Source organism: Lathyrus oleraceus, chromosome 1 (assembly GCF_024323335.1).
Source record: "Lathyrus oleraceus cultivar Zhongwan6 chromosome 1, CAAS_Psat_ZW6_1.0, whole genome shotgun sequence".
In the NCBI taxonomy this organism is placed as follows: domain Eukaryota; kingdom Viridiplantae; phylum Streptophyta; class Magnoliopsida; order Fabales; family Fabaceae; genus Lathyrus; species Lathyrus oleraceus.
Window position 1 is genome coordinate 302,058,043 of NC_066579.1, and position 23,708 is coordinate 302,081,750.

The 23,708-nt window shown below is 34.7% G+C and overlaps 1 protein-coding gene and 1 pseudogene across 1 annotated transcript; both read left to right on the forward strand.

Annotated features, from left to right (window-relative positions):
- Positions 1 to 3,907: 3,907 nt before the first annotated feature.
- Positions 3,908 to 9,829, forward strand: LOC127104137 (pentatricopeptide repeat-containing protein At1g26900, mitochondrial-like; annotated as a pseudogene).
- A 359-nt stretch (positions 9,830 to 10,188) lies between these two features.
- On the forward strand, positions 10,189 to 13,859 carry LOC127131770 (probable LRR receptor-like serine/threonine-protein kinase At3g47570). Its single transcript, XM_051060684.1, has 3 exons — positions 10,189 to 12,986; positions 13,100 to 13,468; positions 13,573 to 13,859. The coding sequence occupies exons 1-3, from the start codon at positions 10,229 to 10,231 to the stop codon at positions 13,596 to 13,598; spliced, it is 3,153 nt and encodes a 1,050-aa protein (XP_050916641.1). The 5' UTR covers positions 10,189 to 10,228; the 3' UTR covers positions 13,599 to 13,859.
- The last annotated feature ends 9,849 nt before the right edge of the window (positions 13,860 to 23,708 follow it).

The following is a 23,708-nucleotide window of genomic DNA, read 5'->3' on the forward strand; positions in this document are numbered from 1 at the left end:
CTAGTGGGAGATTGTTGGTGTAAGCCCTAGAGGCAAATACTTTTGGTACTTGTATCGAATTATTTATTAATAATAAAAAGTCTTTTTTCTTTAATATTTTTGTTTAATAAAGTCCCTAAAATAGCTAGTTCGTTTAATGTATCAAGTGTGACTTAATCATGAGATCCCATTAAACATAAGGACACTATTCTTAAAGTATCCATAGTCGAGCTTTGTTGTAAAGTGGGATAACATTAAAGCATTAAGACTATTATGTATATAGACTCGTGATCACATCTCATGGATCATGGATAAGGAGTTATCAAGTCTTAAACATAGGTATGAATATTAGGAGTAATATTTATACTGGATTGACTCGCTACGAGAATACTATATAGAATGTTATGCAAAGTGTCATAAGTTATTCTCATGGTGATAGTGGTGTATACCACCCTTTGACCTGAAACCACTATGGACCCTAGATGTAGAGTCGAGTGCTTTATTGTTTATTAAACATTATCCGTAACTGGATGACCATAAAGACAGATGATGGGTACTCCATGAAGCATGATGAGGGAGATGAGTGACCTAGATAGAATTTGCCCATCCTACGTAACAGGATAAATGTCTAAGGGCCTAATATTGAACATGACAAGGATGACACGGTTTATGCCTTGTGTTCAATATTGACATAAGGGTAAAAGGATAATTGTACACACAAGTATTATCACAAAAAGGGATTTGTCAGATCACGTGACATTTTCGTGCCTTGGGTAGAAGTGATGTGTTGCTAGATACCGCTCATTGTTTATTATGTTAAATACGTGGTTTAATATAATTGCCAATGTTGTGAAAACCTACAGGGTCACACACGAAAGGATGGACTGATGAGAGATAGAGTAAATAAGGAACACCGTAAGATACGATGCACTTAAGTGAATTATGGAACATCGTAAGGTACGGTGCACTTAAGTAGAACACGAAATATGGTAAGGTACCACGCGCTTAAGTGATTTTTTGGTATACCATAAGATATGGGCTACATACACTTAAGTGGGCTTTTTAGCTTGCAGCCCACACAAGTGATTCTATAAATAGAACCCTTATGCATAAGCATTTGATTAGATAAAATTTCGTTTCTCTCTCTCTCACTCAAAGCCTTCATTCATAGTACCTAGCACTGAGATTGAAGGAATCCGTTCGTGTGGACTGAATAGAGGCGTTGTCACCATTCAACATTCGAGATCACTCCTTAGACCTGCATCAAAGGTTTCAATCGCCATAAGAGGTAACGATTTCTATCACTGATCATGCACATTCGTAAGGATCACTAAAGGAGAAAATTTTAATTTTCGATGCGTTTTGAATTGCCATTCTCCTTCAATATTACCTTAAGACTATCAACCCTCGGGATGGAGTTATCATTCTTGATTCATTTAGCGGTATTCTTTGCAGTAGGTTCAAGATCAACATCAATTGCCTTTTGAGCAACAGGTTCGTTGGCTTAATTTTGATAACGTTGGATTTTGGCTGAGAGATGGCATCGAATGTTTTCACTTTCTTCTTCTTCTTGGTATGCTTGAAGGTATCTAGGGAGAGATCATCATCATCTGATTCAATTGTTGGAGCTTAGGGTTGGCTAGTTTGTTGTTTCTTTGGAGTTGGAGGTGGCTTTCGACTTACTTGAAAATAACATAAGAGTTAGCATACAAAGATAATATATCAAGAAAATAATAACACACGAAGTATACCTTTGTTGTTCTTTTGGCAGTTTCTTTTTCTTGGCCTTCGTCCTTGGTCGAGCTGGCGGCTTTCTTTGTCGGAACCTTTATTTGTTTCCTTTCGACGGCTAAAAAGGGAAAAGGTCAAAAAAGTGGTCATGAGTAAGAAGGGTGTTAAGTAATTGTTGGAAGAAGAAATAAATTAAGAAAGCCTCATATTCCACACCTTCATATATTGGAGGGAGTATGTGAACATGATTTATGTCAATATGAAGATAACCTTTGAAACTGTCTAGAGTGTGCTTAGTTGGAACCACACATTGGGCTAGTTTTTGAGAGTCTTGTCGAAGAATTATCACAAAATCTCCACAGACTAACCAATTGGGAAATGGAGGACGAAAAGCCACACCAAAATCAGCAGTTGGTAGTCGGGGGAATTTTGGAGGGTAAAGATTAAAAGATAACTCATACCTTTGTTCGTATTTGACATACGAAGGTAGTTTTAAATCAAGGAGTTTCTTTGTAAATTTTTCTCTCAAAGTTACGGTTGCGTCATGGATGGTTCGAAAAAGCTCATCAGGTCTGTAGGCAGTCTCAAACTATTTTTGGAATGCTTAGATTTCTTTGATGTAAGTCGAAATACCTTTCTTGGATTTATCCATGTGGTGGCTAGGTGCTGAGTGAAAGCACAAACGTCAAACATTTTTATGGAATAATAAATTCTCCACCAAGTGTCATATTCTTCGGAGCAGTGGTATGATGGTTTGAATGGAAGTGGGGTGAGTTGTGTAATATCGACATAATGAGACATCTCTTCATTGCATTAAGCTTCTGTATGTTACATGTTGTAGAGAACAATGGAACTTTTTTTTATTGAAAATTGATTTAGGCATAATTTGGTTGAGACCAAACTTTCGAGAGACAAGGTTGGTTTGGTAACTGAGGGGGATTATTTGGTTTTTCGAAGGTCTGAGCCTTGTTGTAATTAACTTGGGCATGAGAAATTCCTCTCATATGGCCAGTCATTCCTCCTCTTGATACTTCGAAGGGGAATGGAATTTCCTAGTGAACCATTTCGGGCCATGAGTCCTGTTGGCAAAGGGAGCCAAAGAAGGAGTAAAATTGTAGCGTTTGGCGTACATCATCATGTATCTAATAAAAGTTTTCTATAGATTTAGCCATTCATCATTAGGGGTCAGTTGGAAAAGGCGTGTTCCTTAGACTTTTCTATTTCTTATGTTGTCAGCCTCTTCGTTGATTATGTTATGGGTTGGCAATGAAGCTTTGTAGGTAGAATTGAGCCATATTTGAAGCAACCAATATGGACCAGCTAGTAATAGATTTGACCCTAGCTGAATCTTCTTGAGGGTTTTTACACCATCTCCTAAAGATTCATAGAGATAACCCATGACCATTTGGCTGATGCAGAGCCTGTGTCCGACATGTAATTGGTTCTCCATGTCAAGAACTTCTTTGCCACTTGCAGAGACTTCGAGCAGAATAAGCATCGAGATAGCCAAAGTGTGAGGAAGGAAATGTGTTCTTCGTCAAAAACCTCTTCAGTATCTTTGTTGTTGTGATCTGAGATATAATGGGTGAAGGTAGCTCGATTTCCATCAAAGCCAATGCTATTTTCGGTCATGTAGTTTGGATCGAAAGCATCTCCAATTGGTCGAAGACCGGTGATAGCAGCAACATCGAAAAGTGTTAGGGTTAGCATTCCGCAGGGGAAGTGAAAGTTATAATGAGTGTTATCCCAGAAATATAGGGATGAAAGCATCATGGGTTGGCAGTAACCAGGGATAACTTTAGACAATTGGATCAGGTCGAAAATTTCCATTTCTTTCCAAATTTGAGCTTTCCAGTTTTCTATTTTTGCAAGCCAAGACAAATAGTTTTCAGGATCTTTCGACAAAGGGCAAGAGCGAAACACTTTAAGAGCACAACTCATGTAATCTAAGTTGATAGATTTATCTATAGGCTCATTCGAAAACTTTGCTTGGGTATCGACTAGAATATTTGGCTTAGCACTAATAGTTTCACCACTAGTTTTCAATTTCTTCCTACTAGCTATTGGTTTAGTACGATGGTAAACTAGAAAGTACTCTTTGAGCCTTTCAGGGTTAGCATTAATATTTGGTAAAGGGTCTGCAATTGGATGCATTTTATTAGAAATTGAGATAAGAATTAATACATGTGCCTGATAAATGTGTCTTTTCTCTTCTTCAAGAGGAGGCTCCGGGATGTACTGTTGGTTTCCCACAACTTTGGGACCCAAGATCTTATGAACAGGAGGGATGGTCGTTTGTTTCTTGTAATCTTTTGGCTTCTTAATTTTTACGCCATTGATGATGAAAATATGGAGGAAATTTGTCTTGTTTAGGGTTTTGTGAAGAGAAGAGGAAGAGTTTTTCTTGTTGGTAATGGAGAAAACTTAGACATAAGGTGAAGTGAGGTATTTATATTTTGAGTTTCTTTGGCAGGGTATGTCAATACATTATTTTGTTGTCAAACTTGGCCTTGTGGCTTTTGAGGTTTCTCTAGATAACTCATTAATGGGTTATGCGAAGGTTGGGAGTATTGTGGAAGTGTTCAAGTTATTTAATAAAATGAAACATCAAGACATTGGCATCAACTTTGTTGTGTTTCTGAATTTATTTATGTCTACTATCGATCTGGAGAGCTTTTGTCAGCTTCATCAGTTCATTATATTGTATTTGTTTCTGGGTGTGATAAAGAGGATCTCATTGGAAACTTGCTTATAACTATGTATGAAAACTATGGTAACCTTACATCTCCTTGAAGGATATTTGATCCAATAATAGGAAAGACTATTCTATCATGGACGTCGACGATTGCAGGATATGCCCATTCAGACCATCTAGAGGAAAGATTAAGTACTTTTAGAAGGATGATAAGGACGTAATCTAAATCAAATGGAGAAACCCTAGCAATTACTCTATCAGTTTGTGCTGATTTGGGATCACTCAGCATTGGACAAGAGACTAAACAATACGTTTTTGAAAACCGATTTGAATTGGACCAACAAGTTCAAACGTCTCTTATACACATGTATTCTAAATGTGGTAGTATTAACAAATCAAGATAAGTATTTGAAAGGGTCAAAAATAAAGATTCGACTCTTTGGACTTCTATAGTAAACTAGTAACAAATTCGTACCTACACACAACGATGTACGTTTTGGGGTGGGATATGATTTTGTACGCGGATTTGTTTGCAAACAGTTATAAAAATTGGAAGTTGAAAAAGAATAAATTTTTTGAATAATAGTAAATTTAAGTTGAAATAATAATAAAGGTAGAAAATGAAAGTTAAACAACAGTATCAAGAATAATAGGATTAAAATTAAAAACTATTGAAACTTATATTGGATCAATTATCGTTTTAGTTCTTTTTATAAATAAAATATATTATTTATAAGAGAGAATCCAATTTTTAAATATCTACTCATTCTTTTTTAATAAATTCTCTTAATCTTTTTCACATATTTGAAAAAAATAATTGATAAATTTATATTATTCAATATTTGGATCAGTAGTAAAGTTGTTCTCGTTTATAAAAATAATGTTTTTCTCGTATATAAAAATATTTTAACCAATATTGTATTTTTTCCATATATAAATATTATTTTTTTTATATTATTTATAAATATATTTGAATCAATAGTAAAGTTGTTCTCGTACATAAAAATATTTGAATTAACAATATATTTTTTCCCATATATAATTGTTTATTTATTTTTTGAAAATATTTATAAATTTGTTTGAATCAATAGTAAAGTTATTACCGTTTATAACAATAACACTATTTATAAAAATATTTGGATCATCAATACATTTGTTAAGAATAATATTTGAATGATAAATACAATTTTTTCATATAAAATTTAAAAATTAGAGTATATATATATATATATATATATATATATATATATATATATATATATATATATATATATATATATATATATATATATATATAATTAAAAATACATACATTAAATTTTTAGTTATATATTTTTTTAATCTATTATAACTTAAAAATAACAAATAAAATAATCTATGTATATATAAATTAGAATAAAAGAAAAACATAAATATTTATTTAATTTAGTGATGAAGTACTACAATTTTACAGTTCTAATTTTCATTAGAATTATTATGTAGATTTATTTTTAACTTAATATTAATCTTAATAATAACTAATAAATTCATTACACGATAATTGTCTTTTAGTGTAGATGTAGGAGTTGTCAAGTTGCAATCTAAATAATGTGAGAGGTGCTATCTAAATCATGAGAGAGATGGAGGTAGTTATATTACAGCAGTTGCTTTATACTGTATTAACTAGCAATTAAAGCATAGATGTACAATGTAAAAATATTATAAACAAAAGCAATACATTAAAGAGAATGAAATGCGCAGCAAAATCAATAAATCAAAAAAACTATTAACATTAATCTGTGTGTAAAGAGAAATAATCGATGTATAGTTAAAATTTCACATATCATCTGTGATTCCGATTCATGAAGTGGAGTAACGTTAAGAAACTCGCCTGATGGGAAGAGATTGATAGTTTTGCCTCTTCATTTTAGAATTAGTTATCATGACTAAATGACTATAAAGCATGTACTTTATACAAACTAAAGCTAATAGGCTATAAACTGCAACATTAAGATCAAAATTGGTCTCATAATTGAGTTTTGTTGGACAAATGGAAAGAACTCTAAAAAAAAATGTCATTGAAAGAAGATAAGTTTTTAAATCAAATTCTTTCTAAGTACCATTTTTATATCTATGTTATTCAATAATCATTTTGAAACACAAATTTGAATTGTTTATGGTAACTATAACTATTTGAAATTGCATATTAGTTATTTTCTCTTTTTTGAATTTATAAATAAAACGTCTACTATGATGTTGTTCATTAGATTAAGATTTTATAATAAGACTTTATGAGATTACAGGTTATGTGTTGTTGAGGTGATAAAGTAAATCAGGATAATCTCGGAAACACGCTACAATTAAAACTAAATTATGAGTTATGCACACAATTGATTTAACAAATAGTAACAAAATTTATAACGAAATATAAAGAACTATATGAGTTGTAACATTTAACATATAAGTCTTAAAATATGATTTTTAATATAAAAATTTACAATTGTCCATAAGAAGGAAAATTAATTTTCATTACCCTGAAGTTCACGTGGTAGTGTATGATCAACATGTTTTCCTCCTGTCAAAAGCTTCGGAAGGATAACACCAAAAATATATACATCACTCTTAGCATTCAATTGCCCACTCATTGAATATTTGTATCCACAAGATTAGGTATAATATAAAAGACAGTTTTCTCATATTGATACTAAGATATAGAAATACATATCTTTAAATCTCAGGTTAACACATTAAATATTGACAACTATTACAAAATAATAAGATTTTCAGTATCTTTAAAATATATAAAACAATAAAATGTCAAATGAAATACATATCTAAGAATTGAGGGCATAAAAAGGTCAAGAAAACATTGACAATCAGACGCAATGACTATGGACATGTGAATCTTTCTACTGTATAAGACTGTACTTTACATCTCCAAACAATTTCCAAAAAATGATTTCATACATCATTATATTGTATAAAGGGTAATTATTGATTATATAATGATTATCTATAAGATTGTTTTTTAAAAACGATTATCCACAAGTTTTTAAGCTTACTTGAATGACTTCATTAATAAGACCAGTGTCTTAGACACTAGGGACAAATCCAGCACCATTCCCTTGAATCTTATGAGGACATAAACATTCACAACATCAAACTGTAAATAATTCACAACACAAAAATTTCTTGATCTCAACCATAAGGGGCAAGGCTTTATCCTAAATAAAAATTGTTAAATTATATCTACCCTTTGAAGTAAAATCAAATAAGAATTGAATTATTCTCTGAAGGAAATACAACATATAATCACAGTGACAGAAACGTGTTAAGTTTAGCATGTGATTAGTCCGAAGATATTTACAATGGATACCGTATTCTATAAAAGTCTAGTGAGAATCTTCTTTTAGTAATTTTGACAGGTACGATAAACTTATGTCATGAAGAGAACCATTAGAGGCAACATATTTCTGTCATTGTAATCTTGACACTGTGAGAATCTTATTTTAGTAATGGATATCGTAATTTTGATTATCTTCTTTTAAGAAATATTCATTTTGACAGTTGGAAAGTCATACTAACATAATTTAAATTATATGAAAATATACAGACTGTACAACATACATCACAAAACAAAGTCATGTTGTCATGAAAAAAATGCACATACAACAACATTGTTTTGGTCTCTATTGATAAGTAAATGGACATCTCAGGGCTCGACCAACTGTAAAACGAATGGAACGAGAGCTCAAACCCTCGAGACAATCCCATTGTACCTATGGTTCAACAAAATATCAAAACTTCAACAACATAAGTTAAAGCAACAGAAAATTCATTTAGAGATTTTTAAACTGAGTGCATACATGGAATTAAATACCTACCACATCAAATTCACAAATATTCATTGGCTTTATACACGAGCGAAAGTGAATCAAATTAGGCGTATTCTACGCAATAATATTTAGAGCATCATTAGACATTTGACGACAAAAATACAGAATGAGCTGGAGCTTTGGGCAGCCTTTAGATACAGAGACATGACCCTGTTTTGTCAATGCATATTTGGTTTTAAATCAAATGGATAAGAAGGAATTGCATCATAATTCTATAATTTAGACTTCGATGACCGCAATCAACGTTGCAACAATCATATTTGCTTGTAAGAAACAATTACATATAATGTATAAGTAATTGCAAACATAATACTAAATATCATCTTAGAAACCATTAAGACAGGTGATCTTTACATTAATTATACAGACACACTTGAAGCAATTTACCAGGAAAGTGAGTTGCACCACCAGTACCAATAATGATAACTTGAATGCCTTATTTATGAGAAGACGGTGCATAATGAAACATCAGATCCGAAGTTCGATGTGCTGAAATTATTCTTATTTGAAATTTGATACATGATCACCTAGGTAGAATAAACAACTTGACACAGGGGGAATTCCATCCAAACATTTTCAAGATTTTAGCAGCATCTTTCATAACAACTTCTGAGCAGCCATGGGGAATTCCATCTTCTCTTCCCCGAAAATTCACAAAGTCTTAAATCAGATAGTGTGTAAAAATTATTGAAATTACATAAAAAAAAATTATCTAAATTAAAATATTAGTAGCATTATCCAATCATTATAGATCGCTTCCTTAAAATATCACCAATTTCATAAAACACTTCATTAACATTGGCTGCAGATTTGACAGAAGTCTCCACGACAAACAAACCATTTTCCACTGCATATACATGTGCTTCCTGCAATATTAATGAATCAAATGGACAAATTTGTAGGTCCAAAATATGTGATTTTTTATTATAGGATATTAATTCTATAAATCATGAAACTACCAAACCCGTGGGAGGAGTTGTAGAAGAACATTTGTATATGATACAAGTTGTAAGAACATTTAGAATATTCAAAATTCAATGCTTTAGATCCATACCTCAAATCCCTTTTTTTTTACCAGGATCCACCACAAATCTACCACCGCGATACCGCATATCGCTGTAAAATCGCCGAAAACGTCATATTTACCCTTATTTTAATGACATGACAGAATTTTAGATTTAGGCAAAATTGGATTTTCGTCTTATTTTCTTGTATTATATATAGTTATGACATCCATGAGATGGGGAATGAAGTTATTAGCCTCTTTGGAAAAATGACAACTTCAGAAAGGAGAAAGGATAAAACAGATGCTATTGTTTACACTAGTCTTTTACTTTGTTGTAGCCATTCAGGATTGATAGAAGATGGACTAAAGCACTTCAAAAGTATGTAAGCAGATTTTGGAATAACTCCTAGTGTAGAACATTATACTTGTTTAGTAGATATTCTCAATGGAGTTGGGCAACTTGATCTAGCTTTAGATGCAATTCAGACAATGCCGACAGATGTCTAAATCGAAGCTTTGGGTCCACTGCTCAGTGCTTGCTAAGGCTTTTCCATGTTCTGCGGAGGTAAAGTTACTTCTAAAAAATAAATTATAATTATTTCTAAAAAATATTTAAATATTTAACTTGTTTTAAAAAAGAATATTTTAATAGCAGTGCACTTGCCAACACTTCTGAGTGGTAATGTGGTAATACCAGCATGCTAGTTTTATAACCATCCATAGATTTCACGTAAAGCTAAGGAATCATGTCAACAAAATCCAAAACTCTTAATGATCCAATCCAATAATTGATTTCATAATAGTATTTTTTTAATTCACTAGGTCCAACTACTGACAAAAGGGTGGTCCAGATTTTGTCTTTGTCTGATCAATTGACTTGACTTTTCAATATAAATAAAGTTAGGTTTACATTCAGCATTAGTTCATGCCACCAGTACTTATATGCATGCTTCTTATGTATTACTCTATAATTATGAAATCCAAATAACACCATATAGCATAAACCTCTTACTATTCCACCAAATGAAGCCTTTTTCTTTCTGCCTTCATCTTCTTTTTTTGTTTACTTTAAATTTGATGTGGTTTGGTCCTAACAAAATTGTGGCAGTGGCATTAGGAAACCAAACAGATCATTTGGCATTGCTCAAATTCAAAGAATCGATATCTAGTTATCCATATGGAACTCTTGAATCTTGGAATACTTCCATCCACTTCTGCAAGTGGAATGGAGTCACATGCAGCCCCACACATCAAAGAGTTGTTGAACTGAACTTAGGAGGATATCAATTACATGGATCCTTATCTCCCCATGTTGGCAATCTCTCTTTTCTGATCAAACTCAACATTAGCAGCAACAACTTCATTGGAAAAATACCACAGGAGTTGGGTCAGTTGCTACAATTGCAACAACTTCAACTTTTCTCTAACTCGTTTACAGGTGAAATTCCTACAAACTTGACATATTGCTCCAATCTCAGAGGCTTGTTTTTGGGAGGGAACAATTTGACTGGCAAAATACCAACTGAAATAGGTTCTTTGAAAAAGCTTCGAGCATTCAACCTTTGGAGAAATAATTTAACCGGAGGAATCCCATCATTCATAGGGAATCTTTCACACTTAAAAGTTTTAGTATTTAACTATAACAACTTTGAGGGGCATATTCCACAAGAAGTATGCCGCCTAACAAACGTGTCAATTTTAAGTTGGGGTGTCAACCGTTTATCTGGTACGATTCCTTCTTGTCTTTACAATATCTCGTCACTTATTTTGCTGTTAACAGCAGAAAATAATATTCATGGTTCTCTTCCATCCAATATGTTTCACACCCTTCCCAATCTCAGAGCATTTCAAATTGGTGGGAATCAAATCTCTGGCACTATTCCAACTTCAATTATAAATTCATCTTCCTTGGTATATATTGATATCAGTCAAAATTCTTTTGTTGGACAAGTTCCAAATCTTGGGAGGCTAAACGATTTGCAATATTTGAATTTGCAATCCAACAATTTAGGTGGCAATTCAACTAATGATTTGGATTTTTTAAAATCTTTGACAAACTGTGGTAAATTGTCTCTGGTTTCTATATGCTATAACAATTTCGCTGGCATTTTGCCAAATTCCATAGGCAATTTATCCACTGAACTTCATAGACTACATCTTGGGTTTAACGAGATATCAGGAAAAATTCCTGCAGAGATGGGACATCTAGTTGGCTTAATTGCCTTGGACATGTCATTCAACCACTTTGAAGGAATTATTCCAACTACTTTTGGGAAGTTCCAAAAGATGCAGCAATTACAATTGGCTGGAAACAAGCTGTTAGGAAATATACCATCCTTTATAGGCAATCTAAGTCAATTGTATTATTTAGATTTACAACTTAATATGTTTGATGGAAATATTCCTCCAAGTATAGGGAATTGCCAACAATTACAATATCTAGATTTTTCTCAAAATAAGCTTAGAGGAACCATACCTTTAGAGGTTTTTAAGCTTTCTTCGTTATCAAACTTGTTGAATTTGTCACATAACTTTTTGAGTGGAATCTTACCAAGAGAAGTTGGCATGCTTAAAAATATTGGTGCGCTAGATGTCTCTGAGAATCATTTATATGGTGATATTCCTACAACAATTGGTGAATGCACAAGCTTAGAATATCTTCTTTTGCAAGCAAACTTCTTTAATGGAACAATACCATCTACTTTGGCTTCTCTCAAAAGTCTTCGGTATTTAGACCTTTCAAGAAATCGTTTGACAGGATCAATTCTTGATGGTATGCAAAATATCTCAGTTTTGAAACATTTAAATATTTCTTATAACATGTTGGAAGGCGAGATACCAATAGGCGGTGTCTTTGGAGATGCTTCACAAGTAGCAATTATTGGAAACCATAACCTTTGTGGAGGTATTTCACAGCTGCATCTACCACCATGCCCTCTCAAGGGTAAGATACAAGCACAACACCATAAAATCAAGTTGATTGCAGTGATAATTAGTGTGATTTCTTTTCTTCTCATACTTTCATTACTTATAACTATCTATTGGATGAGGAGAAGAAATCAAAAACGATTTTCTGACTCACCTACAATTGATCAACTAGCTATGGTTTCATACCAAGACTTGCATCGAGGAACTAATGGTTTCTCGACTGAAAACTTGATTGGATCAGGAGGTTTTGGTTCTGTGTATAAAGGAAATATTGTGTCAGAAGATAGTTTTGTTGCCGTAAAGGTGCTGAACCTCCAAAAGAAGGGAGCTTACAAGAGTTTCATTGTTGAATGTAATGCACTCAAAAACATAAGACATCGAAATGTAGTCAAGATTTTAACATGTTGTGTTAGTACGGATTACAAAGGTCAAGAATTTAAAGCTCTAGTTTTTGATTACATGAAAAATGGGAGCTTAGAACAATGGTTGTATCCCGGGTTTCTAAATGTTGAGCATCCAACAACATTAACCCTTGGTCATAGATTAAATATCATTATCGATGTTGCATCTGCATTACAGTATCTTCATCAAGAATGTGAGCAATTGGTCATTCATTCTGACTTAAAGCCAAGCAATGTCCTTCTTGATGATGACATGGTTGCTCATGTGAGTGATTTTGGCATTTCAAGACTTGTCTCAGCCATTGGCGGTACCTCTCATAAGAATACTAGTACAATTGCATTAAAAGGAACAGTTGGTTATACTCCTCCAGGTATGTTCTAAGCTTTTGAATCCTCCATTGTTTCTTTGAATTTGTTACTGTTTTGTGTTGATTTAATATTTTACAAGTTACATAGGATTAACATCTTTTGCTATATATCTTAGAGTATGGGATGGGTTCTGAAGTGTCCACATGCGGTGACATGTATAGCTTTGGAATCCTTTTGTTGGAAGTTCTTACCGGTAGAAGACCTACTGATGAAACTTTTGAAAATGATCAAAATCTGCATAACTTTGTTGCAATTTCATTTCCCGATAATCTAATACAAATTTTGGACCCACGTCTTGTATATGGAGATGGAGAAGTAGATATAGAAGATGGAAATTCTGAGAATCTTGCTCTAAATGTAAAAGAGAGTTTAGTTTCACTCTTTAGGATTGGACTTACTTGTTCAATGGAATCACCGAAAGAAAGAATGAATATTGTTGATGTCACTAGAGAGCTAAGCATAATCAAAAAGACCTTTTTTACTGGTGAGATATTTGAGATTTTTTTTATAATCTTATTGTTGATTTCAAAATTGCTAAAATACAAAATAGAAAGGTAATAATGGGCTTCTTCTTGATTTGAATTTCAGGTTCAGGTATTCACACTCATAATTAGTACTTTAAGTTGGACTAAACTTCCAAGTCATTTGTGGAAAGAGAAGTGATGCAGCATTCTGTATATTTGTTATGAAGTCAGAAAACTTATTATGGTGGACACTGAGTTTTATCAAAGCTCCAAAAGCAATGAATAAAACTTTTTTTCAGATCAGCTCGTTTTAGCATAGTTTTCTTTCCAGTTTTTCTAATTTCAAACTAATAAAGCATGTATTGTACTCTATTATATACCATGGAATCATCATGATGTTCAAACTCTGAATTCAATCTCTAAACTTAGATTTTCAATACTTGGGTATATAGGTCTTTGGTTGTTAACATATATCATAAGCTATGGGATTGGGAAGATATTCTTAGGACTGAATGGAGGCTGAATAAAATTGATAGACACTGCATGAAATAGAACAAACATTTTAGGACATCAAAAATCATAGGTGAGAAGCATATGATTCCTTAAAATGTCTCTTAACAATTTTTCCCACATTTCTAAAAGGATTGAATGTCTGATATTTCACTAGCTTCTAAAATTAATGTCCATGAAATATAGGTTGGGAACCAATCCTATGTTTGGAAGTTGGTTTTTTAACGGTTTTGAAGGGGAAGGTTTTGCAGAGTTGCGTCTATATCTTGAAACGCGTTTGATATTTAAAACATAATAATTAAAACAATGTGATTTTATATGTTAATATAGTATTTTGTTTTTAAAATTTTTTAAAAATATTAAACATATTTCAGGATATAGACATAGTCCTCCAAAACATTCTCTCCAAAAACTAACTTCTAGACATAATCCCTTTTACTAAAACATCAATTTCTAACATTTGCCTAAAGTTTACAATCTGATTGTCTAACTAACTTATTTTTTTTCACTCTATCTTCTTTTTACATTACTTTTTATGCAATTTGTAAGTTTGACAGTCTAGTACACAAAATAGTTTAACATAGTCATGATGAGTTTCAAAGGACGAATAATACATCGTAAATACAGTGATCTTCCGATGTGAGGTTGATCTGAACATTTGAGCTAGAATGAGGGGTCAAACCCTATACTTGAGATTCAAATTCTGTAAAAAAAATTAAATAATAAAAGTTACATTTATACAAGTTTATATCTTCTACTTCTAAATATTGTAATTAAATCTTAATTACACTAATCTTCTGGGCCGGCCATATCCTTGAGGATCTGGCCCATCTTCAGAGATCCGACTACCATAAGAAACGAACTCCCCATATTGATCCGATACAGGCATGTCCTTTTTCTAGTCCGGCCACCTCCAAGCGTAACACCCCAAATCCAACTCAAGTACATACTAAAACTTCAGGAACCTTCTTTTGTTCGTTGAACCTTCAGTAATCTTGAAGTAGGGGATCCATTCCTCCAAAGCATCCAATGGTCCTCCGTATTTTACGCTGATTAGTTAGCGAGTTAGTTATTCAACCCCTTTATATATATATGCGGATGATGTCATTTCAGGTAACAAGATTCAAACACAATTTGAATACTTTCTTATCATTCACATACTGACTTGAATATTGGAGTGTTAACCTTGGAGGTACACCCCCGCTCTATCGCATCAGAAGCTCGTATCCACCGTAGCTTCCGTGATTGCACCTATTTCTGGTTCCAATAGGGAACAATGACGCCTTATGTGGGAATTGACTTCTGATTCCCGTGTATCTTACGATTTTCTATTTCCAAATATGATCCTCCAGCATGATACTCTCTTCGACTTCGAACTAGAGGATTCAACATTGAGTTAGAGGCATCTCCATTGAGCTCCATCTCATGACTTTGAAGATACTGATAAAACTCTCAAGACTTAATGTGTTCAAGTCTTTAGCCTCCTGTATAGTTGTCACTTTAGGTCTGTATCTGACAGAAAGACTCATAAGAATCTTCTTGACATGATTAGATGTAGTGTAGCTCTTGTTCAGAACCTGAAGTTCAGATACAAGAACTTGAAACCTTAAAAACATGATTTCAATGTCTTCATCCTCCTTCATTCTGAACAACACATATTGTTGATCCAAATGGTTAGTCTTAGCTTCCTGAACTTGTTGATTTCCTTCATAGGTAGCACATATGAATTTGAAAATGGTCTTAGTGTAGCGATGTATTCGTCACCATTGGAAATATTAATTAGATCCAAGGTAAATCATACAAAATCGAGTCGCCATCGCACTTCTATTTATCCAAAGGAAAGGTTAGAAAGCGAACAAAAACCTAAAAGTTTTACAAACAAAACTAGTAAAAGAAGGTCAGAGATCTGGGTAAGGGGGTAATTATGTCGTGGGAAGGTGTTAGGCACCCACAACATCCTAGGTACTCCTAGGGAACCTCTTTTCACAATTGTTGTATTGTTATTGTTTTTATGAAATATTTAGTGCAAACATGATTGAAGGGATGAGAAAAGAATGTACAAGTTTATTTACATTTTTGTGTTTGGATGGATGAATCCATTGCCTACGTACCTTCTCATGAAAGATAAGGATCAAAACCCCGTAGTTCGGCTAAAAGATTTCGAAAAACAAGTGAGTGGATTGATTTTAAACAAAAGCCTTAAGGTCTTTCGTTATCAAAGGGAGAAAACTCGACCTGAACCAACAGTGCACCATGTGAGGATAGCTTCGGCATGCTAGTGAGGGGTTAACCCTATAATAAGCATGGAAGACTTACGGTCGACTCACTAAGGATGCGGTGAGATTTACATCAACCACTAAGATAATTCAGATCTATGGCTAATGCATGAAAATTTGATTAAGAAGTGGACAAGGGCCACAAAAGCAATCGAGTGGGTTGAATTAACCAATTAGAAGTATTCACAAAATGAGGTCAAAGAATGAATTAGAGTTCATTTACAATGAGTATTAGTAAAAAGAGTTTGAAAAATCAAAGGCATATGGCCTAGGTTTCTAATTTGAAAACAAGTCAAATGTTTGCACAATTTTTGGTTTTTGGGTTAAGGATGAAAAAGGGATCAAGGTTAAGCATGCAAGAGGTAGTGGATAAGGGACAAAGCCACAAACAGGAATTCCTTTCTCAAGATCATAGAAATGATCCAAGTAAGTTCCTTTGGAATTAGGCAACACCAGGTAGAAACAAATAAGCAAGTCTCAAAAGAGAACAACAAAAACTGGAAACGGAAGGCCAATAGTGTTGGTGTAAGCCCTAGAGGCCAATACTTTTGGTACTTGTATCGAATAATAAAAGGATTTTTCTTTATTATGTTTGATTAATAAAGTCCCTGGAATAGATAGTCCGTTTAATGTATTAAGTGTGACTTAATCATGAGAACACATTAAACATAAGGACATTATTCTTAAAGTATCTGTAGTCAAGCTTTAGTGTGAAGTGGGATAACATTAAAGCATTAAGACTATTATGTTTGTAGACTGATGATCATATCTCATGGATCATGGATAAAGAGTTATCAAGTCTTAAACATAGGTATGAATATTAGGAGTAATATTTATACCGGATTGACCCGCTATGAGAATACTATATAGAAAGTTATGCAAAGTGTCATAAGTTATTCTCATGGTGATAATAGTGTATACCACTCTTCGACCTGAAACCACTATGGATCCTAGATGTAGAGTCGAGTGCTTTATTGCTGATCCAACGTTATCCGTAACTGGATGACCATAAAGACAGTTGATGGGTACTCCACAAAGCATGCTGAGGGACATGAGTGACCTAGATGGAATTTGCCCATCCTGCATAACAGGATAAATGTTTATGGGCCCAATATTGAACTGGACAAGGATGACACGGTCTATGCCTTGTGTTCAATATAGTCATAAGGGCAAAAGGGTAATTATACACATAAGTATTATCCCAGAAGGTTTTGTCAGATCACATGACATTTTCGTGTCTTGGGTAGCAGTGATGTGTTGCTAGATACCGCTCACTGTTTATTATGTTAAATACATGATTTAATATAATTGCCAACGCCACGAAAACCTACAGGGTCACACACAAAGGACGGATTGATGAGAGATAGAGTAACTAAGGAACACCGTAAGGTACGGTGCCCTTAAGTGAATTATAGAACATCGTAAGGTACGGTGTACTTGAGTAGAATACGAAATATGGTAAGGTACCATGGGCTTAAGTGATTTTGGGCATATTATAAGATATGGGCCAAAATACACTTAAGTGGGCCTTTTAGCTTGAAGCCCACACAAGTGGTTCTATAAATAGAACCCTTGTGCAGAAGCATTAAGCGCGGTTGCATTATTTTCGTTTTCTCTCTCTCTCTCTCTCTCTCTCACTCAAAGCCTTCATTCGTACCAGCTAGCACTGAGATTGAAGGAACCCGTTCGTGTGGACTGAGTAGAGACGTTGTCATCGTTCAACGTTCGTGATCGTTCCGTGGATCTGCATCAAAGGTTTTGATCGTCAAAAGAGATCTGCACCAAAGGTTTCAATCGTCACAAGAGGTAAATATTCTATCACTGATCATGACCATTCGTAAGGATCTCTAAAGGAGAAAATTTTAATTTCCGCTGCGTTTTGGATCGCAATTCTCCTTCAAATAGATGGTCTTATATCCAACTCCAAAAACGGAACGGGAAACGGAATGCCAATAGATGGTCTTATATCCAACTCCACAAAGCAAAACAGGAAATAGAAAGCCAATAGATGGTCTTACATCCAACTCCTCAAAACAAAACAAGCATCAAATGCAAAACACATGCAAAGAGCAATCAAGCAAACAATTCATCACACTCTATACACAAACAAGAGGCTCAGACAAAAGTTGGGCTTTAGTCAAGAGGGGTCATATCAACCTCGACAGACAAGCCAAAACTGTAGGGGTGTTCTGATGCTCTTAACCACTAACATTGAGAGTTAGGGTGAAGCAGATGAAATGTGAAAATGAGGATGAAACCTCATGCTCTTAACCCTGGCCTGGGTGAGCTTGAATCAAATAAAACGTGGGGATCCAGAAAGAGGGACCCTATTCCACTTGACTGACTCTATATACAAAGATCTTGGGTTAGTTCAAGAGCATCAGCACGTAGTGTGAGCATAATGAACGACTCAACGATTAACAGGGGATTGATTGATAATCCCTTCTATCTGTCAATTGCCTCTTCACTTAGGAGGACTTAACAAGTAACATGCCTCAACAAGGAGGTCTTTAGCACAAATGTAAACATACACAGTCATGGCCTCTTAAGGAGGACTTCAGCCAAACGCCTGCCAAAAAGGCGACAGGACTTCCAGACTACATGGAGAAAGAGAATAGTTACCCAAGTGGTGTATCAACCACAAACCAAAGCAAAGCTCAAGCAAGAGCTAAAAGCGACTAATGTACCTGTACAAAAGCCAAACAGTTAAGCGGACCCCCGGCTAACTCTGCGTAGTGTGATCGGTCGCCGAAATTTAATTTGGTTTTAATAAATTAAAGGAATTAAAAATTAATAATAATAATGTGTTTGTTATTATTGCCTTGTTGTGATCAGTTATGGCCTTAGTCTTCCTTCATTTTGTTTTTGGTTTTTAAATACGACATGCGTGTCGTGCCTCTCCTTTTGATCTCTTAGTGTAACTTCTTTTCTCATCTCAAACCCTCGTATGTAAAACGAGTTTCTTCTGGAATGTAATGTAATGAAGAAAGAGAAGAAGACAATGTTATGAAGAAAGAGAAGATTTCAATATCAAAGAAGGACAACCTTGAAGATCAAAGGAGGACAACCTTGAAGATCTTGCTTGGATAAGCTTAGATCGTTATTAGGTTAGCTTAGGTTCTCTCATTGGCTTGGGAGAACAATTGCGCTAGGGGCCATAACTGTTTCATTGGGTATGTATGTTGATGCATGTGTATGTATGTTGATGTATGTGAGAGACAATTTATATGATAAACAAGCCGGTGAGATCAGAACAATTGCAATTCCCTCAAACTAAAATATTAAGTTTATGCTTTCCAAGTTTTAGCACTCATCAAGACTAGTATCAGATAATGTAGGTTTCGCCTACGCGAGGTGCATGTTCTATATTGGTAAGGTGCGATGGGATAATTGTAATATCCAACTGCTAAAACAATGGGTCAAACTTAACTAAACAAATTATGAGAATATTATATATGTTTTCTTTCCAAGTTTTAGCACTCATCAAGACTAGTATCAGATAATGTAGGTTTCGCCTACGCGAGGTGCATGTTCTATATTGGTAAGGTGCGATGGGATAATTGTAATATCCAACTGCTAAAACAATGGGTCAAACTTAACTAAACAAATTATGAGAATATTATATATGTTTTCTTTCCAAGTTTTAGCACTCATCAAGATTGGTATCGAATAATGTAGGTTTCGCCTACGCGAGGTGCATGTTTTGTATTAGTTAAGGTGCGATGGGATAATTGTAATATCCAACTGCTAAAACGATGAGTCAAACTTAATTATAATTTTCTTGTATATGTTTAGAAGCAAGAGTTGGGAATGATCCATATGATGGATTGGAATAAGGAGTTATTCACCCAACTGAAGTTTTTGAGAATTGTATGAGATACAATTGGAAGGAGTTCCTACCTAAATAACCTAGTTTTGTGTAATCCGCCTACGTAGACTTAGAACGAAGTGAAATATGGATCTCGACCCACTAGAAAATCTTCCAACGGGATTTTCCGAATCAAATGATGAGGGTCATTTTTTTTGAGTAAAATAGTGGGAGCATATTTAATTAAAGGCCTAATTAAATATGTCAATGATACTTATATTTTCATTAATCCTTGTGTAGATTACCATGACAACAAACACCTCTAACAACATCTTGCGATCAATCCTTGATAAGGAAAAGTTGTCTGGGACAAATTTTCTGGATTGGCACCGAAACCTGAGGATTGTCCTCAAACATGATAAAAAGCTGTATGTCTTGGAGAAACCTGTTCCTGAAGAGGAACCTCCTAGTTCTGCACCTAAGGCAGAAAGAGATGCTTATAAGAAGCATGTCGATGATGCCAATGAAACTGCTTGTCTCATGCTAGCTACCATGAACTCAGAATTGCAAAAGCAACATGAGAACATGTTAGCTTTCGATATGATCGAACACCTGAAGCTGCTCTATCAAGAGCAAGCAAGGCATGAGAGGTTTGAAGTTTCAAAAGCCCTTTTCCAAAGCAAGTTAGCTGAGGGAGCCCCTGTAGGTCCCCATGTACTCAAGATGATTGGGTATGTGGAAAACCTTGAGAGATTGGGTTTTCCCCTCGAAAAGGAACTTGCGACTGATTTGATCTTGCAATCGTTGCCAGATAGTTTCAGTCAATTTGTCCTAAATTTCAATATGAATGATATGGACAAATCTCTTCCTGAACTGCTAGCCATGTTAAGAACTGCTGAGCAGAATCTGAAGACAAAAGGGAAGTTCATTCTGATGATCGGAAATGGAAAGAGACAGAACAAAAGGCCCATCAAGCAGGGTGATAAAGGGAAAGGCAAGGAAGTTGCCAAACCCAAACCCACCGTTGCTGCTTTGAAGCCTAATGGAGGCATAGCAAAAGAAGGCACCTGCTTCCATTGCGGTAAGACCGGACACTGGAAGAGAAACTGCCCAAAGTACCTGGAAGATAAGAAGAATGGAGTAGAGACTTCAACTTCAGGTATTTTTGTTATTAATTCATCTACTTCTGCATCATGGGTATTAGATACTGGATGCGGTTCTCACATTTGTACAAATGTGCAGGGGCTGAAAAGGAGTAGAGATTTGGCAAAAGGTGAAGTCGATCTACGAGTTGGCTATGGAGCAAAGGTTGCTGCTTTAGCCGTAGGAACTTATGTATTGAATTTACCTAGTGGTTTAATAGTTCAGTTAGAGAACTGTTATTATGTACCTGCAATTAGCAGGAATATTATTTCCATTTCTTGTTTGGACAAGTTTGGTTTTTTCATTTATAATAAAGAACAATTGTTGCTCAATTTATTTGAATGATATATTATATGCTTCTGCACAAATGAACAATGGACTATATGTCCTTGATCTCATAATGCCAACTTATAACATTAATACTAAAAGGATGAAACTTAATGAGTTAAATCCATGATGAGTCACGCCGATCTTCCAAACTCCATTTGCGGACATGCACTATTGACAACAACTTACACACTTAACCGTGTTCCATCCAAAAGGGTTGATAAGACACCATATGAGATATGGAGTGGTAAGAGACCACATATGTCTTACATAAAGATTTGGGATTGCGAAGTTTATGTGAAACGACAAATTTCAACTAAGCTTGAGCCCAAATCTGACAAATGCTTATCTGTGGGGTATCCTAAAGAAACAAGAGGGTATTACTTATACAATCCTTCTGAGGGCAAAGTGTTTGTCGCTCGAACTGGAGTTTTCCTAGAAAAGGATTTTATTTCCAAAGGAACCAGTGGGAGGAAAGTAGAGCTTGAAGAAATTCAAGAATCACAAAGCATTGATACACCTATGGAGGAATTAGAGCACGAAACACAAGTAGTTGTGTAAGACCAACCTGCTCAAGTAGAACAAGACCAACGTAGGTCAGGCAGGATACGTCACCTACCTAAGAGATATGGATATCTCATAACTGATCAAGGTGATGTATCACTCATGGATCAAGAACGAATATGAGCCTTGTGTCTACAAGAAGGTTAGTGGGAGCATGATTATTTTCCTGGTATTATATGTAGATGACATATTACTCATTGGAAACGATATCCCTACCCTACAACAAGTAAAGTCTTGGTTGGGGAAATGCTTTTCTATGAAGGACCTAGGTGAAGCAGCCTATATATTAGGAATCAGAATCTATAGAGATAGATCACAAAACTGCTTGACCTAAGTCAAAGTACATAGACAAAGTGCTGAGACACTTTAATATGCATGATTCCAATGGTTATGTGTTTTGCTTAAATGGTGGCCTGTGAGCTAGAAAAGTTCAAACCAAGATACAGTTGCTGATTCTACAATCGAGACCGAGTATATTGCTACCTCAAGTGCAGCAAAGGAAGCTGTTTGGATCAAAAAGTTCATTAATGAACTTGGCGTGGTTCCTAGCATTGTGGATCCCATTGGTCTCTATTATGATAACAATGGTGCTATCGCACAAGCTAAGGAGCCTAGATCTCACCGACGATCCAAACACATACTCAGGCGTTATCATCTCATTCGAGAGATAATAGATAGAGGAGATATGAAAATATGTAGAGTACCAACACTTGACAATATTGCTGACCCACTAACAAAGCCTCTTGCGCAGCAGAAGCATGATGGCCATACTAGATCAATGGGCATAAGGGGTATGCATGATTGGCTCTAGTGCTAGTGGGAGATTGTTGATGTAAGCCCTAGAGGCCAATACTTTTGGTACTTGTATCGAATAATAAAAGGCTTTTTCTTTATTATGTTTGATTAATAAAGTCCCTGGAATAGATAGTCCGTTTAATGTATTAAGTGTGACTTAATCATGAGAACACATTAAACATAAGGACACTATTCTTAAAGTATCCGTAGTCAAGCTTTAGTGTGAAGTGGGATAACATTAAAGCATTAAGACTATTATGTTTGTAGACTGATGATCATATCTCATGGATCATAGATAAAGAGTTATCAAGTCTTAAACATAGGTATGAATATTAGGAGTAATATTTATACCGGATTGACCCGCTATGAGAATACTATATAGAAAGTTATGCAAAGTGTCATAAGTTATTCTCATGGTGATAATAGTATATACCACTCTTCGACCTGAAACCACTATGGATCCTAGATGTAGAGTCGAGTGCTTTATTGCTGATCCAACGTTGTCCGTAACTGGATAACCATAAAGACAGTTGATGGGTACTCCACAAAGCATGCTGAGGGACATGAGTGACCTAGATGGAATTTTCCCATCCTGCATAACAGGATAAATGTCTATGGGCCCAATATTGAACTGGACAAGGATGACACGGTCTATGCCTTGTGTTCAATATAGACATAAGGGCAAAAGGGTAATTATACACATAAGTATTATCACAGAAGGTTTTGTCAGATCACATGACATTTTCGTGTCTTGGGTAGCAGTGATGTGTTGCTAGATACCGCTCACTGTTTATTATGTTAAATACATGATTTAATATAATTGCCAACGCCACGAAA